This window comes from Desmodus rotundus, chromosome 8 (genome assembly GCF_022682495.2).
Source record: "Desmodus rotundus isolate HL8 chromosome 8, HLdesRot8A.1, whole genome shotgun sequence".
Taxonomy (NCBI): Eukaryota; Metazoa; Chordata; class Mammalia; order Chiroptera; family Phyllostomidae; genus Desmodus; species Desmodus rotundus.
In genome coordinates, this window is record NC_071394.1 from 90,044,791 (window position 1) to 90,063,077 (window position 18,287).

At 54.3% G+C, this 18,287-nt stretch overlaps 1 protein-coding gene across 1 annotated transcript; it reads right to left on the minus strand.

Annotated features, from left to right (window-relative positions):
- Positions 1–307: 307 nt before the first annotated feature.
- ITIH1 (inter-alpha-trypsin inhibitor heavy chain 1) lies at positions 308–14,168 on the minus strand. The gene is made up of 22 exons (XM_024556605.4): positions 14,026–14,168; positions 13,769–13,789; positions 13,281–13,447; positions 12,764–12,868; positions 12,251–12,413; positions 11,579–11,692; positions 10,150–10,275; positions 9,945–10,061; positions 8,926–9,094; positions 8,712–8,837; positions 7,578–7,759; positions 7,115–7,300; positions 5,895–6,034; positions 5,177–5,331; positions 5,063–5,077; positions 4,635–4,655; positions 4,102–4,188; positions 3,879–3,992; positions 2,427–2,628; positions 1,439–1,611; positions 726–837; positions 308–572 (listed from the first exon to the last, which is right to left on the minus strand). The coding sequence occupies exons 1-22, from the start codon at positions 14,134–14,136 to the stop codon at positions 443–445; spliced, it is 2,736 nt and encodes a 911-aa protein (XP_024412373.2). The 5' UTR covers positions 14,137–14,168; the 3' UTR covers positions 308–442.
- Positions 14,169–18,287: the final 4,119 nt, after the last annotated feature.

Here is an 18,287-nt window from a genome sequence, read left to right on the forward strand (position 1 = left end):
GCCCTTGGAACAGTGCCTGTCCGCAGGAGGCACTGAGTCAGCTGTGGCGTTGCTGCTCACGCCTGTACGTGCTGCCAGAGTGTCATCTGGTCCCTGAATCTGTGGGAAGAGCTGTGTGTGGGGTGCACTCAGGGCATTCAGAGGGCGTGGGGCAGGCAGCAGCAGAGAACGGGGTGGGGGGCGGGCGAATTGATGGGGGCTTCCTCCCGGCCTCCAGGTCTGCTGTGACCCCTGAGCCATTCTGAGGGGCAGCATCTCTCTCGGGTTGCCTCCCCGCCACCCTCCCTTCCAAAGAGCAGCCAGCCTGGGAGGGACATAGCCTATCTTTAATGGAAGTCATAGGTGCTTTGACACAGGAGACCCCTTGGACAGAAAGGTGTAGCCTGGGCAGCAGGTCGGGATGCTGTCCTCCAAGGCAGGACAGGTGTGCTGGCTCCGGGACTCAGAAGATGTCAGGGACGATATAGTCGGTGTGAACGCCATCGATCAGTCCGGCCCCGTTGTTGTGGACAAACCAGCAGGTCACCTCAACGCCGTGCCGGGGATCCTTGCTGTAGTCTTTCTGCAAGCCTCTGGGGAGAGACAAGTCAGCTGGGGTCACCTTTTGGACCCAGAAGGGTACACCTCCCAGGAAGCCCATCCCACCCTTGTGATACCAGGAGGAAGGCCTGGATCAGCGGTGGGCAATACCAAGGGCAGAGATGCTAGGAGAGCAGCCCACCCACCTGGTGACCGTAAGCTGATGGTTCTTCACCACCATTGTGGCATCTGTCTTTGTGGGGTCGGAGCCTGGGTGGAGGTCGGACACTTTATAATCAAAGGGGTGAAAGAATTGTCCTGGAAAGGCACATTGGAGGCAGCAGTTACCGGGGGCCGGGGGGCGCGGGGGAGCCTTGCTCACGCCTTGCACTCAGTAGGTGCTCACTGGAAGTTTAGCGTCACTTGAACTTTTTTTTTTTCCCAAGGGCTTGACTGTTTCTGATAAATTTTGGCATCAAAGCCACTTGTTTAGTTCACCTGCTATAGAGAAGCAGATAATGTTGTCAGGTGGTTGGTTACACCCCCTGTCGTTTGGGGCCAATCTCAAAGGAGCGTGGCTGGGGAGAGTTGGATGGGTGGGCGCGCAGAGAACAGCGCCTGCAGGAAGGCTGCGAGGAGAGGCGGTGTGCCGAGGACTCACCCGACCCAGGAGGTCTCCGGGAGCCTGCCGGGCTTTTCTGTTTGCTCGCAGGCTTACTTACACTTTAGTTTCGCTGTGGTCTGGCCGTAGCCTTTTTGAAGGACTAGGCCCTCCTCACCAGGACAAGCCCTCTTTGGATCGCTATGCCTTGGAGGCCATGTTGGGAGTGGGCTTGTCCGGATGCCCGGCTGCAGGGCTGACCGGTCCACTGGCTTCAGTGCCCCACCCCCACAGCTCTGCTCGCCTAATCAGCCGTACCCAGCAGCCCGTGTGTCCGTGCCGACATCCGGTGACTATCCAGCACATAGAAGCCCAGGAAGTCCTGCTGGATGGCACTCCCCTTCCACACCCGGTGCAAGACGACCTCGAAGGTGCCTCCGTCCTCCACAGACACCACCAGGTTCCTCTTTCTGTTGATGGTCACCACCACCCTGCAGGGGCAGGCGGCCATGGGGATGCATGTGGCTGCGCTGCACCTCTCTCCATTTAGCTGCTTGTCCTCTGGGACCCAGCTCTCCTGATCCCCCCACCCTCACCCCCAGATGGTGTGTGTTACCTGCTCTAGGCTTCTTCCCACATATCGCTTTTAAGTATGGAGCCCTTACAATGTGCTAGGACCTGTGTGAAGCCTTCCAGGAACACTGCATCATTCAGTTCTCACTCTGATCCTGTGAGGACCAAGGCTCAGAGAGGTGAAGTAACTTGCTCTAGCTCACACAGCTATAAGCAGCAGAGCCAGGACTGGGACTCCAGCCTGTCTAATACCAGGGTCTGCGTTCTCTGACTCCACGTATCTATCACCTACGTCCTCCACACCACACTCTGCCCACCTCTTCTGCTGCCCAGCACTGGGCTCTGTCTCAAAGGACCTTGTTGAATGAGTGAAGGAATGAATGAAGGAACAAAGAAAGACAACGCATGCTAAGACAGGTGCTGAAAGAGAAGGCCAGAGAACTCCAGCGCTGAGCAGAGAAAGAGGCGAGGAGGGCTTTGTTTGGTGGAGGTGGGGTAGACTGTACAGGCATCCAGAACGTGTGTCCAGAAATCGAGGGAAATGGGGTGGCCTGCAGAGTTCTAAATGTCTGTGCAGCTCACCTGGAGGCCATGTTAATGTCACTCACTGCCATGGCTCGGGGACAAGGGCCCAGCAGGCTCAGGCAGCAGAGCTGGCTCTGGGGCTTCTGTCTTGGCCCCCACCACACCCACCCATGCCTCCCTAGCCAGGACCCAGCCCCAGCCCAGTTACTCGTCCTGTCGCAGTGAAGCCTGGTCCCTCCAGGAGAACATGGGCCCGCCTGAGCCAGGGTTCAGTGTGATGTTCTGAGGAGTCACTTCCAGCTGAAAGCCTGTCGCGGGGTTTGCGATCCCCAGACGCCCAAAGTACGTGCTCTCATGCTGGCCAGGGCTCCTGACCTGGTTGCCAATGAGTTGCCCATTCACCGAGAAGCCTGCAGTGGGGTAAGGGGCCATCCAGGTCAGGGAGGGGTCAGCTCTTGCTAGACACCCAGCTTGCCTTTGCTCATGCCTCCTGCCTGGGAGATCCCCACACCCCACCCACAGCAGGTTACCTTTAAGGATCTTACCTCCTATAGGAAGCCTTCAGGACTGGTTCAGGCTGTATACAACACTCCCTCCTCTTCCCCCCCCCCCCCCCCCCCCCCCGCCATGCTACCTATCCAGTATGTAGCCCTCAGGCCTGGGCCCTGAAAGAGGTTTTGCAGGACTTGGCCTGCTCCCTCTCTGTGACCCCAGTCCCTGACAGCGCAGCTCACAGTAGGTGCTGTAGACACATTTGTGGGGCCTCTTCCCAGAGGCCTTCTCTGGCCTGAGCAGCCAAAAAGCCCTTCCCCATCCTCACTGTCCTACCTCAGGAGGTCTCATGCCCAAAAATTGTCATCTAAGAATTTGTTCATCTGTTTGTCTCCTCTAAACCCCGTGAGCCCGGGCCTTTGTCCCGGTTCCCTCCGCGTCCCTGCCCCTAGCCCGTGCTCAGTGAACTCTTGCAGTTGGGCTGACTGGACTGGGAGGACAGAGTGACTGAGATACAGAGGAAGTCTGTGTCCCCCAGCACCTGAGCTCTGCTGGGGAGACGAACTCTGGGCTCCTTCAGCCGTGCTGGGGAGAAAGGCAGGGCAGGACGCCTACATAATTTGCAGGACTCAGTACAAAATAAAGATGTTTAAAAATTGTTAAGAATTTTGGCCCTGGCCAGGTAGCTCAGTTGGTTAGAGCGTTGCCCTGATATGCCAGGATTGTGGGTGTGATCCCCCATCAGGGCACATACGAGAAGCAACAAGCGAAAGCATAAGTGAGCGGAACAACAAATCAATGTCTCTCGCTCTCTTTCTCCCTTCCTCTCCCCTCTTCTCTCTCTCTCTCAAATCAATCAATAAAAAATAAATAAATAAAAATTGTTAAGAATTTCGAGACAGCAACAGGGGACCATCAGACTGAGCCTGGGCTTCCTAACTGCAGGGTCCGAGTGTCTGCGCAGGTCCCCGCCCGTGAAGCAGGCCCTGCACAGGGCCTCCGCAGGTGGATGGAGTGAGAAAAAGGCAAGTCAAGGCCAGCCAGGTGACCTCGGGAGCACGGGGTAGAGGCAGTGGAGGCCCCAGCCACTGTCCTGTCCATGGCAGAATGCAGAGGGCAGGGAGCCCAGGCTCTGCCCCGTCCGGCAGGGGGTGTGATGTCACCGTACCTGTGTTGGGGTCCTGCACTAGACTCAGGACCACCCCAGGCTCTTCGTTGATGTTGAAGCACAGGGTGTCCTCTTTCTGGGGCACGTGGATGATGAAGTGGGGGTCATTGTCCACTGCGGGGACAGCATGGCATCTGTTAGATTGGGCATTGGGCAGATGGAGCCAGCCAGGGGCAAGGGTGCAATAGGCAGCGGTGACCCTCAGACCCTCCCAAGGACTCACCACCAGTTATTTGGTTTGGCAGTTTCTGAACACTGGAGTTGGTTCGAGTCGGATGAAGTGGCTGCTGCTCTGCCGACAGCACGAACGCTGACCCATGAGAGCAAATGGCATTTAGAAGGAAGGCGGTGGGCTTCCCTGGAGCTGCTGGCTCCTTTTCCTAGGCCCCTCCCACCCCGAGGCCATGGGAGGAAGCAGAGATGGACACAGAACCCTTGATGCCTCTCGGGAGGTGGGAAGAGAAATTCGGCCCAGTGCAGTGGGCCAACCTGCTCTGTCTCCTTCCATGGGGACCTGGTTGGGCTGGTGGCAAAAGGGTCGGGGAGGCCAGGCCCATGTCAGTGTTCTGCCTGAGGATTTCCAGTGGGAGGCAGTGAGGAGAGCCGGAGCAGAGGAAGGAGGCCCTGGGCTGTCGTTTCCTCAACAGGCAAAACCTAAGGGCTTTGCTCCGGACTGAAGGCACTGCCTGAGTGAGGGACAGTGACGTGTAGAGCAGAGAGGCAGAGATGTGTGTCATCGAGATGGCTGCCACTTACACGGTCTTTTTCCCAGCATCTCTGTGGAGGACAACGACAGTGTCACCCTTGCCACCCCCCACGAAAGGCATGGGCACCTCATTGTCCAAGTGCACCCAGGTCCCCAGGTCTATGAGGCCTGGGCCAGCCCTCCTCCTGGGGGTCCCAGCCCACCCAGGGGCCCAGGCCTCCTCACAGACATGGGCTCACACAAGGGTCCCACTGGAGGCCAGTGTGGGGTTCAGTATATGCAGGTTCCCCCCCACACACAGACACACACGGGAGGCAGCAACTAGTTTGCAGTGAAGTGGGCGAGGGCATCCTGGGAAAGGAGAGCTGTGAGGGCCAGAGGCAGGGAGATGGGGGTGGGGAGCTGCCAGCCAGAGCGTATGCCACTTGCCTAGCTGCTAAAATGCCCATGAGAAAGCCAACTTGATTTAAAAACTCACCCAAGGGCAGAGACTCTGGAAGGAGAGAAAGGAAGGAGAATTAAAGCCCAGAAGGCTTTTGGCCCTCAGAAGTCTCCCCGAGGCCCACAGCTTCCCCCTCTGCAGAAGCCATACCCTCCAGTGGCTTGTCAATGACGGGCTCCAGGCCCTCCTGGTCTGTCAGGCCCTTCATGGTCATGGAAGTCAGGGGGGTCACAAACTGATAGGTCAGCGCCATCTTCAGGGCCTCGGCCGACAGGTTGGCCTTCTCTTCCCCCTCCAACTTCATCCTAGGAGACAGACGCCTGCTCCAAGCCCCGTGGCTTGGTGACAATGGACTTGCACCCCCGCATCCTTTCACTCATTTGCTCACTCTCTCACTCATCAAACATGTATTGAGCAGCTGCCGTGTCCTTGTTCTGGGGCTGTCATCAAGGACTGCATGACTGAAAGACCTCCCACATAGAAAACCTGGAGATTGGCAGGGTTGGGGGAATTGCCTCAGAAATACACGGAGAGTTTAACAGCTATGAGATTCTGGGCAAGCGGTCTCACCTCTCTGAGCCTCAGTTTGCTCATCTGTTAAATGGGGATAATGAGGACTTTCCCCTGGACATTGTGAGGGTTAATGAGTGTGTATGGGCACAGCAGCCCCACAGTAAAGCGCAGCCGCCCCCACGGCAGCTCAGTGGGGACAGACCGTGCTGTCCTGTGGCCCCCAGTGGGCCCTGCCCACACTATTGACTGACAGGTTGATATGAACTCAGTGAGCAAAGCAGGACAGTAAATCTGAGGCTGACAGTTACTCTGGGGTGCACCGTGCCTGCCGGACAGACGCAGGGGTCGGTCCTACCGCTTGGCCAGCAGCTCCTGGATGGTGAGATAAGCCCAGAGACGTTCAACGTGGTTCTCCAGCATGTGGCCCCGCTCTTGGAGCAGTTTCTTCATCTCTTCCTCATCCACCAGGCAGGTTGTCTTGAATTCTTGGCCTCCCTGAGGGTTGTGACGGGGAGACAGACTGTGAGCTGTGAGGGGCACAACCACTGGCTGGTGCTCGAGGCTCCAAGGGGCCTCACTCTTCTCTGGTCTCCGCAGCTTCCTTCTCAGCAGCCCCCCTCAGCAGCCCCCTTTCCTAAGCCTGCTCTTGTCATCTCCATCCACCCATCTTTCCACAAAAGCTTGCTGAGCATCCTCTGTTAGCCAAGTTGGCCTAGGCCCTAGGGCATCCCAGAGATAGGAGAACCAGGCCCTGATCCCATGCAATCACTCTATTTCAGGCATGCCAGCAGGCACTGGGCTGCTTCTACCATGTATCTCCCCCACGCCCTGCTCCTCCAAACACCTATTTCCCCGGTGGGCTGCACCATTCACCTCGCCACAGCACACGGATCTGCCTTCTCTCCCCAGCTCCCCAGCTTCCTAAGGGTGTCCCATGCACTGGGCACTGCATAACCTTATTATATGGATTCTTCCATTTACTCCACACAGCTCTTCAACGTAGTGTTACCCCCATGGTACAGAAAGGAAACAGACCTAGAGAGCTGGACCCATTTGCTCAAGGTGACCCAGCTGGTCATGGTGGAACCAGAGCCTAGCTCAGCTCTGCTCACTCAAAGCCTGAGCTCTGCACCCTCAACAACACTGCAGGGATCAAGTCCACAGCCTGTAGGGCAGGGGCCAGGTCTCACACACCCCGGCCCCCAACACGCACAGGAACACATGGCATAAAGCCGGGCGTACAGGTGTTCAGCAAATGGTGTTCACGTAAGAAGAAAGAGGCTGGCCTCTTGCTCTCAAACGCCTTGAGGGGAATGGTGTAAGGAGTAATAGGTGGTCCATTTTGGGCCAAGGGACTACAGTTAATCAAGGCCCTGTTCACTCCATCCCACCCTGTCCCTTGGATGCCTGTGTAGAGGAATGTTCTGGCCTGGGGTGTGTGTGGCACAATGCAGGGGTGGGGACCCTGATCTGGGGAAAGAGAGGCCCCTTGGTGGGGCAGGAATGGGGAACAGTGTGGTTTTGGAGCCTCTGGCTAGTGCCCAGCCTCTCCACCCTACACCGCCCACTATTTACCCCGTGGGCCCGCACGTCAGCCTTGAAGCTGCTCAGTTTGTGGTCAGCGATGCGCCCAGCCACCACAATCTCCGAACCTTCGTAGTACTGTTTATGGCTGTGCTGGGTCAGGGCCGAGACGGCGTCCTTGGGATATTGCAGCTCCACATCCACCAGCAGAGGGTTGGCCACCTGGTCATAGAAACCCTGCAGGGGCGGGAGGTGCAGCTTCAGAACTCATGGGTTACCCTGGGCACCCAATGGGAGGCCCACTCACAAAGCAGGGTGTTGGGACCCACACTTTATAGAAGGAATCGTAGGCTCAGAAGGGTTAAGTAACTGGCTCGAGGCACATAGCTAATTTGAACCTATGCCACGGCTTTATCTACTCTAGGCTGATGGGCAAATGGCTGCCAGGGCAGGGCTCCCCGTGGGCTGCCATTGGTGGAACACTGGGGAATGGGGTGGGGTGGGGGAAGGAGACCTGTAGCTGCTGGGTGGCATCGTGGTCCTCATAGATTCTCTGGGCCCGTCCATTGTTCTCCATGGACATGACCTCCAGGAAGCTGAAGTCCACATCATGGCCAAAGCCCAAGTTGTAGAGTGGGAACTTGCCCCTGATGGCGTCACGGACATTCTTGAGGATCTGGGAACGGTCCGTCACCCCTGCAGCCACATACCCAGGCAACGACTGGATACTAGCTCACAGGCATGTGGAGCACCAGGGCACTTTGAGCACCTTCTCTGGAGGCCAAGCCTCGCATCTTAGAGGGGCTCAACTTCCTACAGGCATCTTGCAGCAATGCCTCCTGCTGGCTAATCTGGGAACTGCAACAACTGGTAACAGCTCCTTCCCTATCTACATGGATCTATCACACGCAGATCTGATTTTCCTCTAAACCTTCCCATAGCTCCTTGCTGTGGCCTGTGAGGCCCTGCTGACCTTTCCACCCTTGCTTCTCCTATTCTGCATATGTCTGCAGTTTCCCTGCAGGCCCTGCCAGTGCACACACCATGTTTTGTCTAAGCTGCCCTCTCTGCCAGGGATCACTTCCTGCTTCTCCTCTCCTCCTTCTGGACTGGGCTCAGCGGTCACCTCCTCCAGGAGGCTTTCTCAGAACGTTTTTGGGCCAGGTGCTTCTTATCTGTGGTCTTGCAGCCTCCTGGCACCCTGTTTTTTCAGGGTCCTCGGCAGAGCTTCTGCTCCTGGACCTGCCTCCCCCATGGACCCTGGGATCCTCAAGGACAGAGACATGTCTTGTTCTCTTGGTATCTCTTCTTGGTCCCTAGCCCTGTGCTTGGCACATAGTCGGTGCTGAATATATAGTTCACTAAACTCAACCTAGGAATCCTGCCTATCCTCCTGGGCCCTGTGCAATGCTGTCATGGAGAAACTTCCCCAATCTTCCAGCTCAAGACAGAAGTGTGCCTTGGAGCTCCTCCAGACTCTACGGTGTGAACTCTGTTTTTAGATCAGTGTTTGTCTTTGCCCTTAGCCCTTCTGACCCCCAAGCAGTCTCCCCAGCAGTCTCCCCAGTGCTCGGCTTTCCAAGTGCAGCTTAAATGCCTTCAGTAATGAAGAGATCGGTACCTCCCAAGGCAGCTCTGAGGTGCTTACCCTCCGTGGGCTCGCCATCTGTCAACATGATGAGAATCGGGGCATGGTTGGTGAGTCCCGGCATGCTCCTCTGAGCCTCATTCAAGATCCCAATTCCCCGGAGCAAACCGCCATTCAGGTTTGTGGCTGCGGAGGAGAGAAGGCAGACCAGTGTGTGCTCTCATTCTTAGGGAAGAGAGACAACACCAAGGTGGCCTGAGACACCCGCCCTTACACCCAGCCAGGTGGAAGCGCCGCACGAAGTCCTGAGCTGCTTGCAGATTGGCGGCGGATGCTGGCACCAGTGAGCCCCTCCACGACTGCACCTCAGACCCAAAGAGCACCAGGTCGAAGTAGTCCCCTGGCCGCATGTCCCCCAGGATTTTAAGGAGTGCCTCCTTGGTCTGCAAAGACAGGTCAGTCAGTGGAGGGACAGAGCCCCAGGATAGCAGCTTCTGTCAGCTCCAGATACCCATTTCAAAGGTCCCCAGAGCAGAGGTACATGGTGGACAAGCAGGAGGGGATGGTCAGGTGGTCTCAGGAGAGGAGCATCCTGCAGGGCCCTGGGGTTGGTTAGGCGGAGAGAGAATGGTACCAGTGTGGGAAGAATAGGTAACCAGGAGTTCGAGGAGAGTGGGATTCAGAAAGAGAATGCAGGGGGCTGAGTTCCTAAAACTCTGCTCATCCTTCCCTGGCCAGGCAACTCAGTTGGCTACAGAGTTGTCCTGATACGCCAAGGTTGCAGGTTTGCTCTCTGGTCAGGGTACATACAAGAAGAAACCAACGAATGCATAAATAAGTAGAACAACAAATTGATGTTTCTCTCTCTCTCTAAAAATCAATTAAAAAAAGAAAACCTCTTCTCGCCCAACTGTGGTTCCATTGCACCATAGACCAGACACTTTAGAGCACAGTGAGCTATGGCTGTGGCCCTGTTGCACGATGCCTCCCCATGGACCCCCATAATTATCCCCAGGTTCCACCTCCCAAGCTCTTCCTCACTGATAACCCATGACCCTGTGGGCACTATTATTCCATTTTGCAACTGAGGAGAAGCGAATGCACTTGCCCACAGTTGCACAGGGACGAAGTGGCTGATTCCAGAACCCCCAACTACTAGAATTTCCCATTAAGTCACTCTGCCTCTGATCAGAAGCAGAAATCCCAAACCCAGGTACCAGCAGCCCCAGCGTGGTGTGGGTGATAGGGCTGAAGAAGCTTCCGATGGGTAAATTGTTTAAAGGCACAGTTTACCTGCTTCACTTTCTCGCCTGCCATGGAGGTGCTGATGTCAATCACAAAAACTAGGTTCTTGTTCATGTTTGTCAAATTTTGGGGGGCAAAGAAGTGGGCAAAGTGCTTATTGGCAACCTGAAACACAAAGGAACAAGTGAGGCCTCTCTCACAAGCACCCTCCCTGTCCACCCTCTGAGTTTTGGGCCAGAAGCACCGGGCTCACCAGGAGGTCACAGGACTTGTCTCGATTGACATCATAGTTCACCCTGAATTCCCCATCCACCAGGGTAGTGGAGCACGTAGGGCAGGACTGCTGCTGGCCCACAGTGGGGCGGAAGAGCACCTGACCCTGGAACCATCAAGGGCGTGAGGCTTTACTGGTTTGTGCAGGCGCAGATAGGATGTTTGCAAAGATGACAAGATGGTGTGTGTGTGTGTGTGTGTGTGTTACATGGGGATAGAGATGAGTCGGGTGGGCCTCACCCAGCTGCTGAGAGTAACACCTGTGAATAGTAGGGGAAGAAACCTATTTCTTTGCTTATATGCTTCTGAATCTTAGGAATTTTCTTTAATAAGCATCACCACTTTGGGTACAAACCAATAGCAGTATGACAGTACGAGAGCATCAGTCAGTTCAAACTATGGAGTATAGAGGCAAGGCTATAGCACTGTGCTGGAAAATAGAGCCACCTGCGGAGTCAGAGAGCAGAGGCTGGAAGGAAGGACTGAGAGTGGGAGCTGAGGTCTGAACTGATTTTGTATTGGTGCTCAGGGAAATGAGGGATGGCTTTTACTTACTACTTTTCTATATTTCTGTACTTCACACATTTTCCTTAATACTTTTTTATTTTCAGTTTTTGTTTCTTTGTTATAAACGTAAGATATGCTCTTCAAAAAAACTGGAGGAGAATTGTTTGGAGGACAAAGCCCCACTCCTTGGTCCCCCGCTGACAACAAGCATGTTTGCTAACACCCTGGGTGTCATGGTTTGTTTCGAGGGAACCCTCCCAAAACTGTAAGAAACATTTCTTTTAAATGAATTGCCATGAGTCACTACGAACGCTAAGTGAGAACTAAAGGGTTGGCTCCCAGCTCCAGTTGAGGGCAAGTTAGGAAGCAGGGCACTAGCTGGGTATCACCCACCCACACGCCATACTCCTCCAGGACTGGGGAGGGCACAAGCAGCAGGCTTCTGGGATTCCTGCAACTGGGTGATGAGTGACAAGTGGCAAGTGGCTGGGTAGGACAAAGGCCTGTTCAAACCTAATTGTGTTTCCAAGAACACTGGAGCTTGGAATCCTAACCTCAACAGCACCTGACGTTTGCTCATGAGCCCTGAATGCTTTCCTATGGGTGTGAGACAGGCAAAGAGGAAACTGAGCCTCAAGAAAGCCAGTAACTCACCCCAGACCACACAGCCAATGTGAGCGCCTTCCCTTGCCTCAGCATGCAATTTTTTGCTAAGTTGCTCTGAAAACCAGGAGTGCCAAGTTCCCCTGGGATAGCAAGCAGAAAACACCTACCTCTCTCACCCCTGTGAAAGCCTGAAGCCCCTCCCTGGTTCCCAGGCCAAGCACGGACACTCCATAAGGGGTTGAGCCAGGGTGAGATGTCCTGGAGGGGCTGCCACCATCCCCAGCCACTTCACACACCTTTTTGCCTGAGAAGGACTTCTTGATGAGTTGAGTCGCTAGCTCCTTGGGTATGAAGGAGGCCTGGGCATCCAGCTTGCTGATCCCTTGGGGCTCAAAGATGTCCACGTCGATCTGCATCATTGAAGCAATCCCTGCACCAAAGCTCCCATTCGGGCCATCATCAAGTCTCAGCCAAGAACCAACATGTGTCCTGGGCACCTACTGTGTGCAGTGTCCACCCAACTCTGAGCAAAGGGCCTGGCAAGTCATAGGCACTCCAAAAACATTTTCCAAATGAAGATGTGAATGCTTGTACCCCTTAACTCGGCCACCACTGAGGTGCCAGAAACAGTCACAGTCCCTGAGACTGTCCAGGACTTTCTGGTTTACGGACTACCTGGACATTTATTATCTCTTGTGATCCTTGTGGCAGTCTTGGGACACACAGGAACCCTCATTAACAGAGAAGCAAACTGAGGCTCAGAGAGGAGGGGGTTAGAAGGTTCGGGAAGCCTGCCCACGGAGAGACCATCGGAGCCCACCTGGAGGAGCCAGTCCCCTGCCCTGTGTGCTCAGGTCTGGGATGGCTCACGACGGGTTTTGAGCCAATGCTGAGAGCCACGACGAGGGACAGGCAGGAGCCCTGCTCCCAAGACCATGCCCCTGAGTCTGTGGTCAGCAGCAATGTACCTCAAAATGATGCACCAGCTGCTTGGGCTTGACTTTGATGACGATGTCATACTGCGTAAGCTTTCGCTTCAGCACCTCCTCATAGGTCAGCCGGAACATGGCCTTGCTCTGGGGTCCAATGGTGATGTGGATGGTGAACTGCTCCATCGTTCTTCCCGAGGCCCTGGTCATACCACCACAGGCAACAACACAGGCAAATGGTAAGTGACGTGTGGGTCCTTTTCACCTAACGCATGGACCTCAGTATCAGTTTCTCTCATTTTAGTGCTATTCTCCGGTATCTTTGGCCCTCACTCTTATCTTAGCTGGCCAGTCAGAGTCAGGACCCAAGGACAGGGTCCCACTTCTCCTGCAGGCTGGTCCAGGAGACAAGCAAGTCAACACCAGCCTTGTCCAGCATACCCGTGCTGATGTTTGGGTTTGGGCAATTTGCTCACTTCCCATCGGTCTGGGGCTGCCCTCTACCCGGGGCCACCTTGTAGTCCTCAGACCTGTCCTGAGCTCAGAACTCACCTGACAAGGCCAGCATTCTCTCCTGAGATGGCTGCTTTCCGGTACTGCTTCCACGCAGTTGCTTTGTCCTTTATGTCTCCGATAAATGCTTTTCCATTTGTTGTGCTGCAGGGAGGAAGAAGCCCTCAGGGGAAGTGCCCTTCCCTGACCACACAGGTCCTTCATATTGGAGGCTCCCGGCCCAGACCCTGAGAAAGCACTGTCCAGGTGAGCGCTCATGGGAGGGTGTCTCCTGCTGGCCTCCTTCTGCCCACAGAATTACTTGGAGACCCCTTGGCAGTGAGGCAGGTGGCTATAGCCAGAGTCCAGCAAAAGCCCCGGTTGCCGGCCTCTGCTCCTTGGGCGCTAGGCTGAAAGCATGGTCAGAGGCCCCAGTCTGCTGCCCGCAATGGGAGCCCAGAACAGGCCTACAGGAAATGAGGAGATGGTCTGCACTGTCCGGCCACTCTGAGCCGTGGTCTTGCCTGGGCCCGGAGAATGGACAGTTCTGGGTGTGGGAGTCAGGCAGGGCACGCACATGGCAAAGTCACTGATGAAGGCCGTCTTGGGGATCTCCACATCGAAGCCCACTTCCTTGGCTTTGTCGGCAGTGTTGACCACTTGGCTAGTGATGACATAGTGGGCGAAGCGCGAGGTCACTTTGCAGTTGACTTTCAGACTCCGGATGATCACGCCGTCGACAGTCTAAGGTGAGACGTGAGGGCGCTGTGGCCTGGGATGGGGACCTCTGAGCCAGTGAGAGACCTTGTGGCGTATTAGGGTCAGCACCCAGTTCTCACTGGCGCAAGGTGCCTGAGGAACAGGCCAGACCTCCCAGGGAGACCCATTGGTTCTCTCTGCCTGAGACCGAGCAGTGGAGATGAGGTGGGGCAGGAGAGTCCCCATTCCAGGAGACGGGAGTCCCTCTACCCAGAGCACTAACAGAGGGGCACACCCCCAGGGGACAGGGAAAACGAAGCTGTAATAATGGCCCCACCACAGACTCCTTTGGGGAGACTCACTCACTGTGTCTACAGCCTGTCGCTTCTGTAAAACAAACCAGAGTCATTGTGAGTGTGAATGCTCAGGGGACCATGGCTTTTTGTCAAGGTATGGGAGTGGGACACGCCTATGTCCTCTGCCCCTTGGCCTCACTCTGCAGTCAGAGTTAGTCAAGGGGGGTGGGGGTGGCCTCAGCCCCTGGCGTGAGGGTCTTGTGTCCCCCTCCCAGGCCTTGTCCAGGCCCAGCTGCCTGTTTCTGCCCCGAGGGTTTATCCACATACCTCGCTACTTTTGGGCCTTTTGGGTGCACCCTGAGCAGGCATGGCCTGCAGGGTGAGGAAGGACACCAGGGACAAACACAGCAGCACCCACATCCCCATGGCACCGTCCATGGTCTGAAGGCTCCTGCTGCCTTGTCACTTCACTCCGACCGTCAATCAATAAAGTGCTAGGCAAACATGGATTAAACATTAGACAAGATGAGGGCAAATATTACAATTTGGGGGATCCAGAATTGACAGTGGGGGGATTCCCAGCTCTGCAAACTCCCGACAGACTCAGACTGTGCCCCTCTGCCTGGAACTGCGCTCAGACCACGTGAATTGTGAAGACCTGGCTGCCTGTCTGGTCCTGAATATTGCACAGGGCAACCAACACCTGTGACGTGGCGCCATGCATCAAGAAACCACAGTTAAAATGGATTTCTAAACTTCCTTAAGTGTTACTTTAGAAAGTCTTTAAGTATCAAGAGGCTTTTCAGACAGTCACACTTCGGCCTGGGAGGCCCGTGGCTTAGAGAGCGTCCGCCCACGCCCCGTTTCTGACGGCACCAACCCAGCAGTTCTGCCAGGGGCAGGCCGGGCAGTCCATGGGATACATAATGGGTGACCCATGCTTCAGGACAGTTGCTTCATCTCTCTAGTCCTTCTTGCCCAGATTTGGAAAGAAGAACAGAAGTAGCCCCATCATTACTCCATCTGGGCAGGAAGTGACAATGAATGCCACCTCTTCATAATGGAAGGCTGGTTATGTGCCAAGCATCGCTCTAATCCCTTTTTACTGTCCAACTTTATCCTCATGGCGTCCCTGAATGTTCCTGGTATGGGGGCCTCTGAGCCTGGGAGAGACTTCCGTGTTGCCCTGGGGCTCAGCACAGAGCTCTGCTGCAGGAGGCCAGCAAGTGACAGAGCAGGCATTCAAACCAAGGTCTTTCAGATTCCCAAACCCAAGTCTATCAGGAGGTGACAGAAATGCCCTCTGCATTATTAGAAAGAAGGGAGAAGCAGAGTCAAAGACACTTCTTTTACTTGCAAGTTCTTAATTTTCATGCCCAAACCCTTCCTGTCTCTTACAAGCTACAGCACACTGCACAGACATGGACCCTCGTCAATCTACCCCAGGGCCCTGGGTGGAATGTACTGGCTGCTGTGACCCTGACATGGTGAGTGGACCCAGGGGACTCTGATCTCTATTTGCTTGTCCTGGACTTTGTCTCACAGGACAGTTTCTGGGAAAGGGTTTATTGTGCTCCAGCCAGAATGACCTTCTGGCCTATTTTCTGGCCTTTGTAAAAGATGAGGTGGATCAACACTAAACTGTACATTTGAGGTTGTGCCTTCCTGCACCAGTGTGGACTGAGCCCTGTGGTAGTTTGGGCACAGTGCAAGCAGTGGGGCACCACAATGCTGAAACTGGAGTGCCTCACTAGGTTCAGTGAGCTGATGCTTCAGAAAAGGAGTCAGACAAGTCAGTGGAAGCCCAGTGAACCCAAGGAGTGGTCAGAAACTAAAGAGGGACATGAAGGAGCAATAGAAATCTGGAAAGAGTGAACTCATCTTTCACAGGGCTTAGGAGAAGGCTTCTGGAGGAGGTGCCCAGGAAATAGAGCATCACTTAGGAAGAAGTAGATGGGAAGGAGAGGGAGAGAAAAGTGGGTGGGTAAGTGTGAAGCATGCTTGGGGAAGGTGCAGCTGTCTGTGTGTGATGGGGGCAGGACCTGATGGAGAGGGTGGGGAAGAAGGGTGGGAGGTGGTTTGAGACCAGCTGGTGCAGGGGTCTGAAAGTGGCCAGTCTTCCGGGTGGGAAACACTAAAGTTATTTGAGCAGGGGTGTGGCAAGATCAAGACTGGGCTGTTGAGAGATGGCTAGCACTGAGCCTGGTCCATGGAAGGCTCTAGAAACATGTTGTGTAGCCTGGGGAGGATACAGGATATGAGGAGAGCTAACAGTGACTAGTGCCTGGCCTACTTCTCAATCCTAATTCATTTACTGCTCACAACTACCTCCCAATGGATAGATACTGTTATTATTTTCATGTTAGAGGAAAGGTTGACTCAAGCTGTAGATGTGGTTGGTGGGGAGAGGGGTGGACAGAAAGCCGCTGAGTTTGCTGAGGATTGAACCCGGGGCCTGAGAGGGTAGCTGTGCTGCTGGTACAACAGGACAGCAGCCAGGACCAGACCTGCTCTGAGCTCTACCCATATGGCCAACTGCCTGCCTGATTTTCACAGAGCCCCGCAATCTGATATGTCCAAACTGAAGTCATGACCTTCCTCTCCCCTTCCTGCAGCCCCACCACCAAGCCTGGTCTTCCCGCTCTTGTTGTCCACCCAATGAAGGCCACCACCATCCTTCCAGGCATCCAAGTCAGAAAGCTTGGTGTAATCCTGATGCCGCCCTCCCCTAGCCCACCCTACCCCAACCCTCCAAATATCTTTCTAGTCCACTTACGTCTCTCCAGATCCCCAGTTACCACTGAGTCTAAGCCACCCTCGTCTATCACCTAGAGGTCTGTGCCTCCTGCTTCCATCCTACTCCCACAGACTTTCTATAGCAGCAGTCGGAGTCATCATTTAAAAAGTCGATGTGCTCTAGGCCTTTCCCTATCTAACACACTTCCAAGTCCTAAGTAGTCTGGCCTTGCTGACCCCTCCATGTCAACCCAGCCATCGCCCCTCTAGGTCTTTCAGCTTCAACCATAGAAATTTTTTCCTGACCCATGTAGGTATTCATTTACCAACCCTCAGTTTATCCATTCACATCGGCTGGGTGCCAGCTCCAGGCCAACTCCTGGATTTGGGGTGTTGAAGCAGGTAGGTTGACTCAGTGTTCAGGGAGTTCACACTGAGGTGTGGAGATGGAAACACAAAAGAAGTCCCTTGGGCCTTAGCACGAGGTGCTCCCTCTGACTGAAAAAGTTTTCCTTCAAACTTAAGCCCAAGCAATGCTTGTTTGGGGCAACCTCCTCCAGATGCCTAGGCTGGGCCCAGTGACCTTTCTGCACAGCACTGACCTTGCTTAGCAAGAATAACTTGTTAGTATGCCTCACTGATTAATGGCCATCTCCCTCTTTGACTGTACGCCCCACAGGGGCAGGACTTTGTCTTGTTCATTTTGTGCTTCCAGGGCAGGGCACCAGCCTTGCACCGTGTGTGTCCATACTAAATGTGTGTAGAGTGAACGATAGATTTTTTTTTTAAAGATTTTATTTATTTATTTTTAGAGAGAGGGGAAGGGAAGGAGAAAGAGACGGAGGGAAACATCAATGTGTGGTTGCCTCTTGCGTGCCCCCTACTGGGGACCTGGCCTGCAACCCAGGCATGTGCCCTGACTGGGAATCAGACCAGCGACCCTTTGATTCGCAGGCCTGCATTCAATCCACTGAGCCACATCAGCCAGGTGAATGATGGATTTGATGAAGAGCAAGTGGGGGAGGTAAAAGGCAGAGGGCAGAGCACAGAATCTTGGGAAACTTCAAAACCTGAGGCCAGCATGAGAAGTCAAAAGAGAATAGAAGAGGCCCTGGCTGGTGTGGCCCAGTGGGTTGAGTGCTGAGCTGAGAACCGAAGGGTCGCCTGTTTGATTCCCAGTCAAGAGCACATGCCTGGGTTGCAGATCAAGCCCCCACTTGGGGGCGTGCGAGAGGCAGCTGATAGATGTTTCCTTCACACTTTGGTGTTTCCCTCTTTCCCCCTCCCTTCCCCTCTCGCTAAAAAAATATAAATAAAATTTAAAAAGAGAGAGAGAGAAGAGAGGGAGAGAGAGAAGTGTATAAGGAGAGCAGGAGAACCAGGAAAATTCTAGAAGCCAAGAAACAAGAGGATTCCCCAGGGGGGCAAAGACTGCTGAGGGGAAGAGGAGGGTTAAGGACTAAAATAAACATCTAGGGAATCTGAGTCATTTTCCGGGAAGCAAGCCCTAAAGCTTCTAAAGTATTGTTTTGAGCTTCTTAACTTCCCAGGGACTTGTTTTCCTTAACTGTAAAGTGAGGATGGTGAGAGCAACAGCCACACAGTGTCGATGTAAGCATTCAATGAACTAATGTACTTTACTCCGGGAGGAGGCTGAGGATTAACTGGGACAGAGCATGAATTAACTTTCCTGGGTAATAGTATGCTCTCTATTATATATTTTCAACTGGGGTGATATTGCCCCCAACTGGGAAAAAATTGGTTGTCAGATGTAGGCAGAAGAAATCTTACATTTCAAAGAAGTCAGGTCCTTGAGAAATGCACTCCTGAATTGTACAAGATAACATATCCAT

Coding starts and splice junctions, on each gene's coding strand:
- ITIH1 (XM_024556605.4), bottom strand. CDS start 14,136: ATGGACGGTGCCATGGGGATGTGGGTGCTGCTGTGTTTGTCCCTGGTG. Junction 13,448..13,768: donor AGCGACAGGCTGTAGACACA/GTGAGTGAGTCT, acceptor GTCTCACCTTAG/ACTGTCGACGGCGTGATCAT. Junction 7,760..8,711: donor AGATGGCGAGCCCACGGAGG/GTAAGCACCTCA, acceptor ATGTGGCTGCAG/GGGTGACGGACCGTTCCCAG.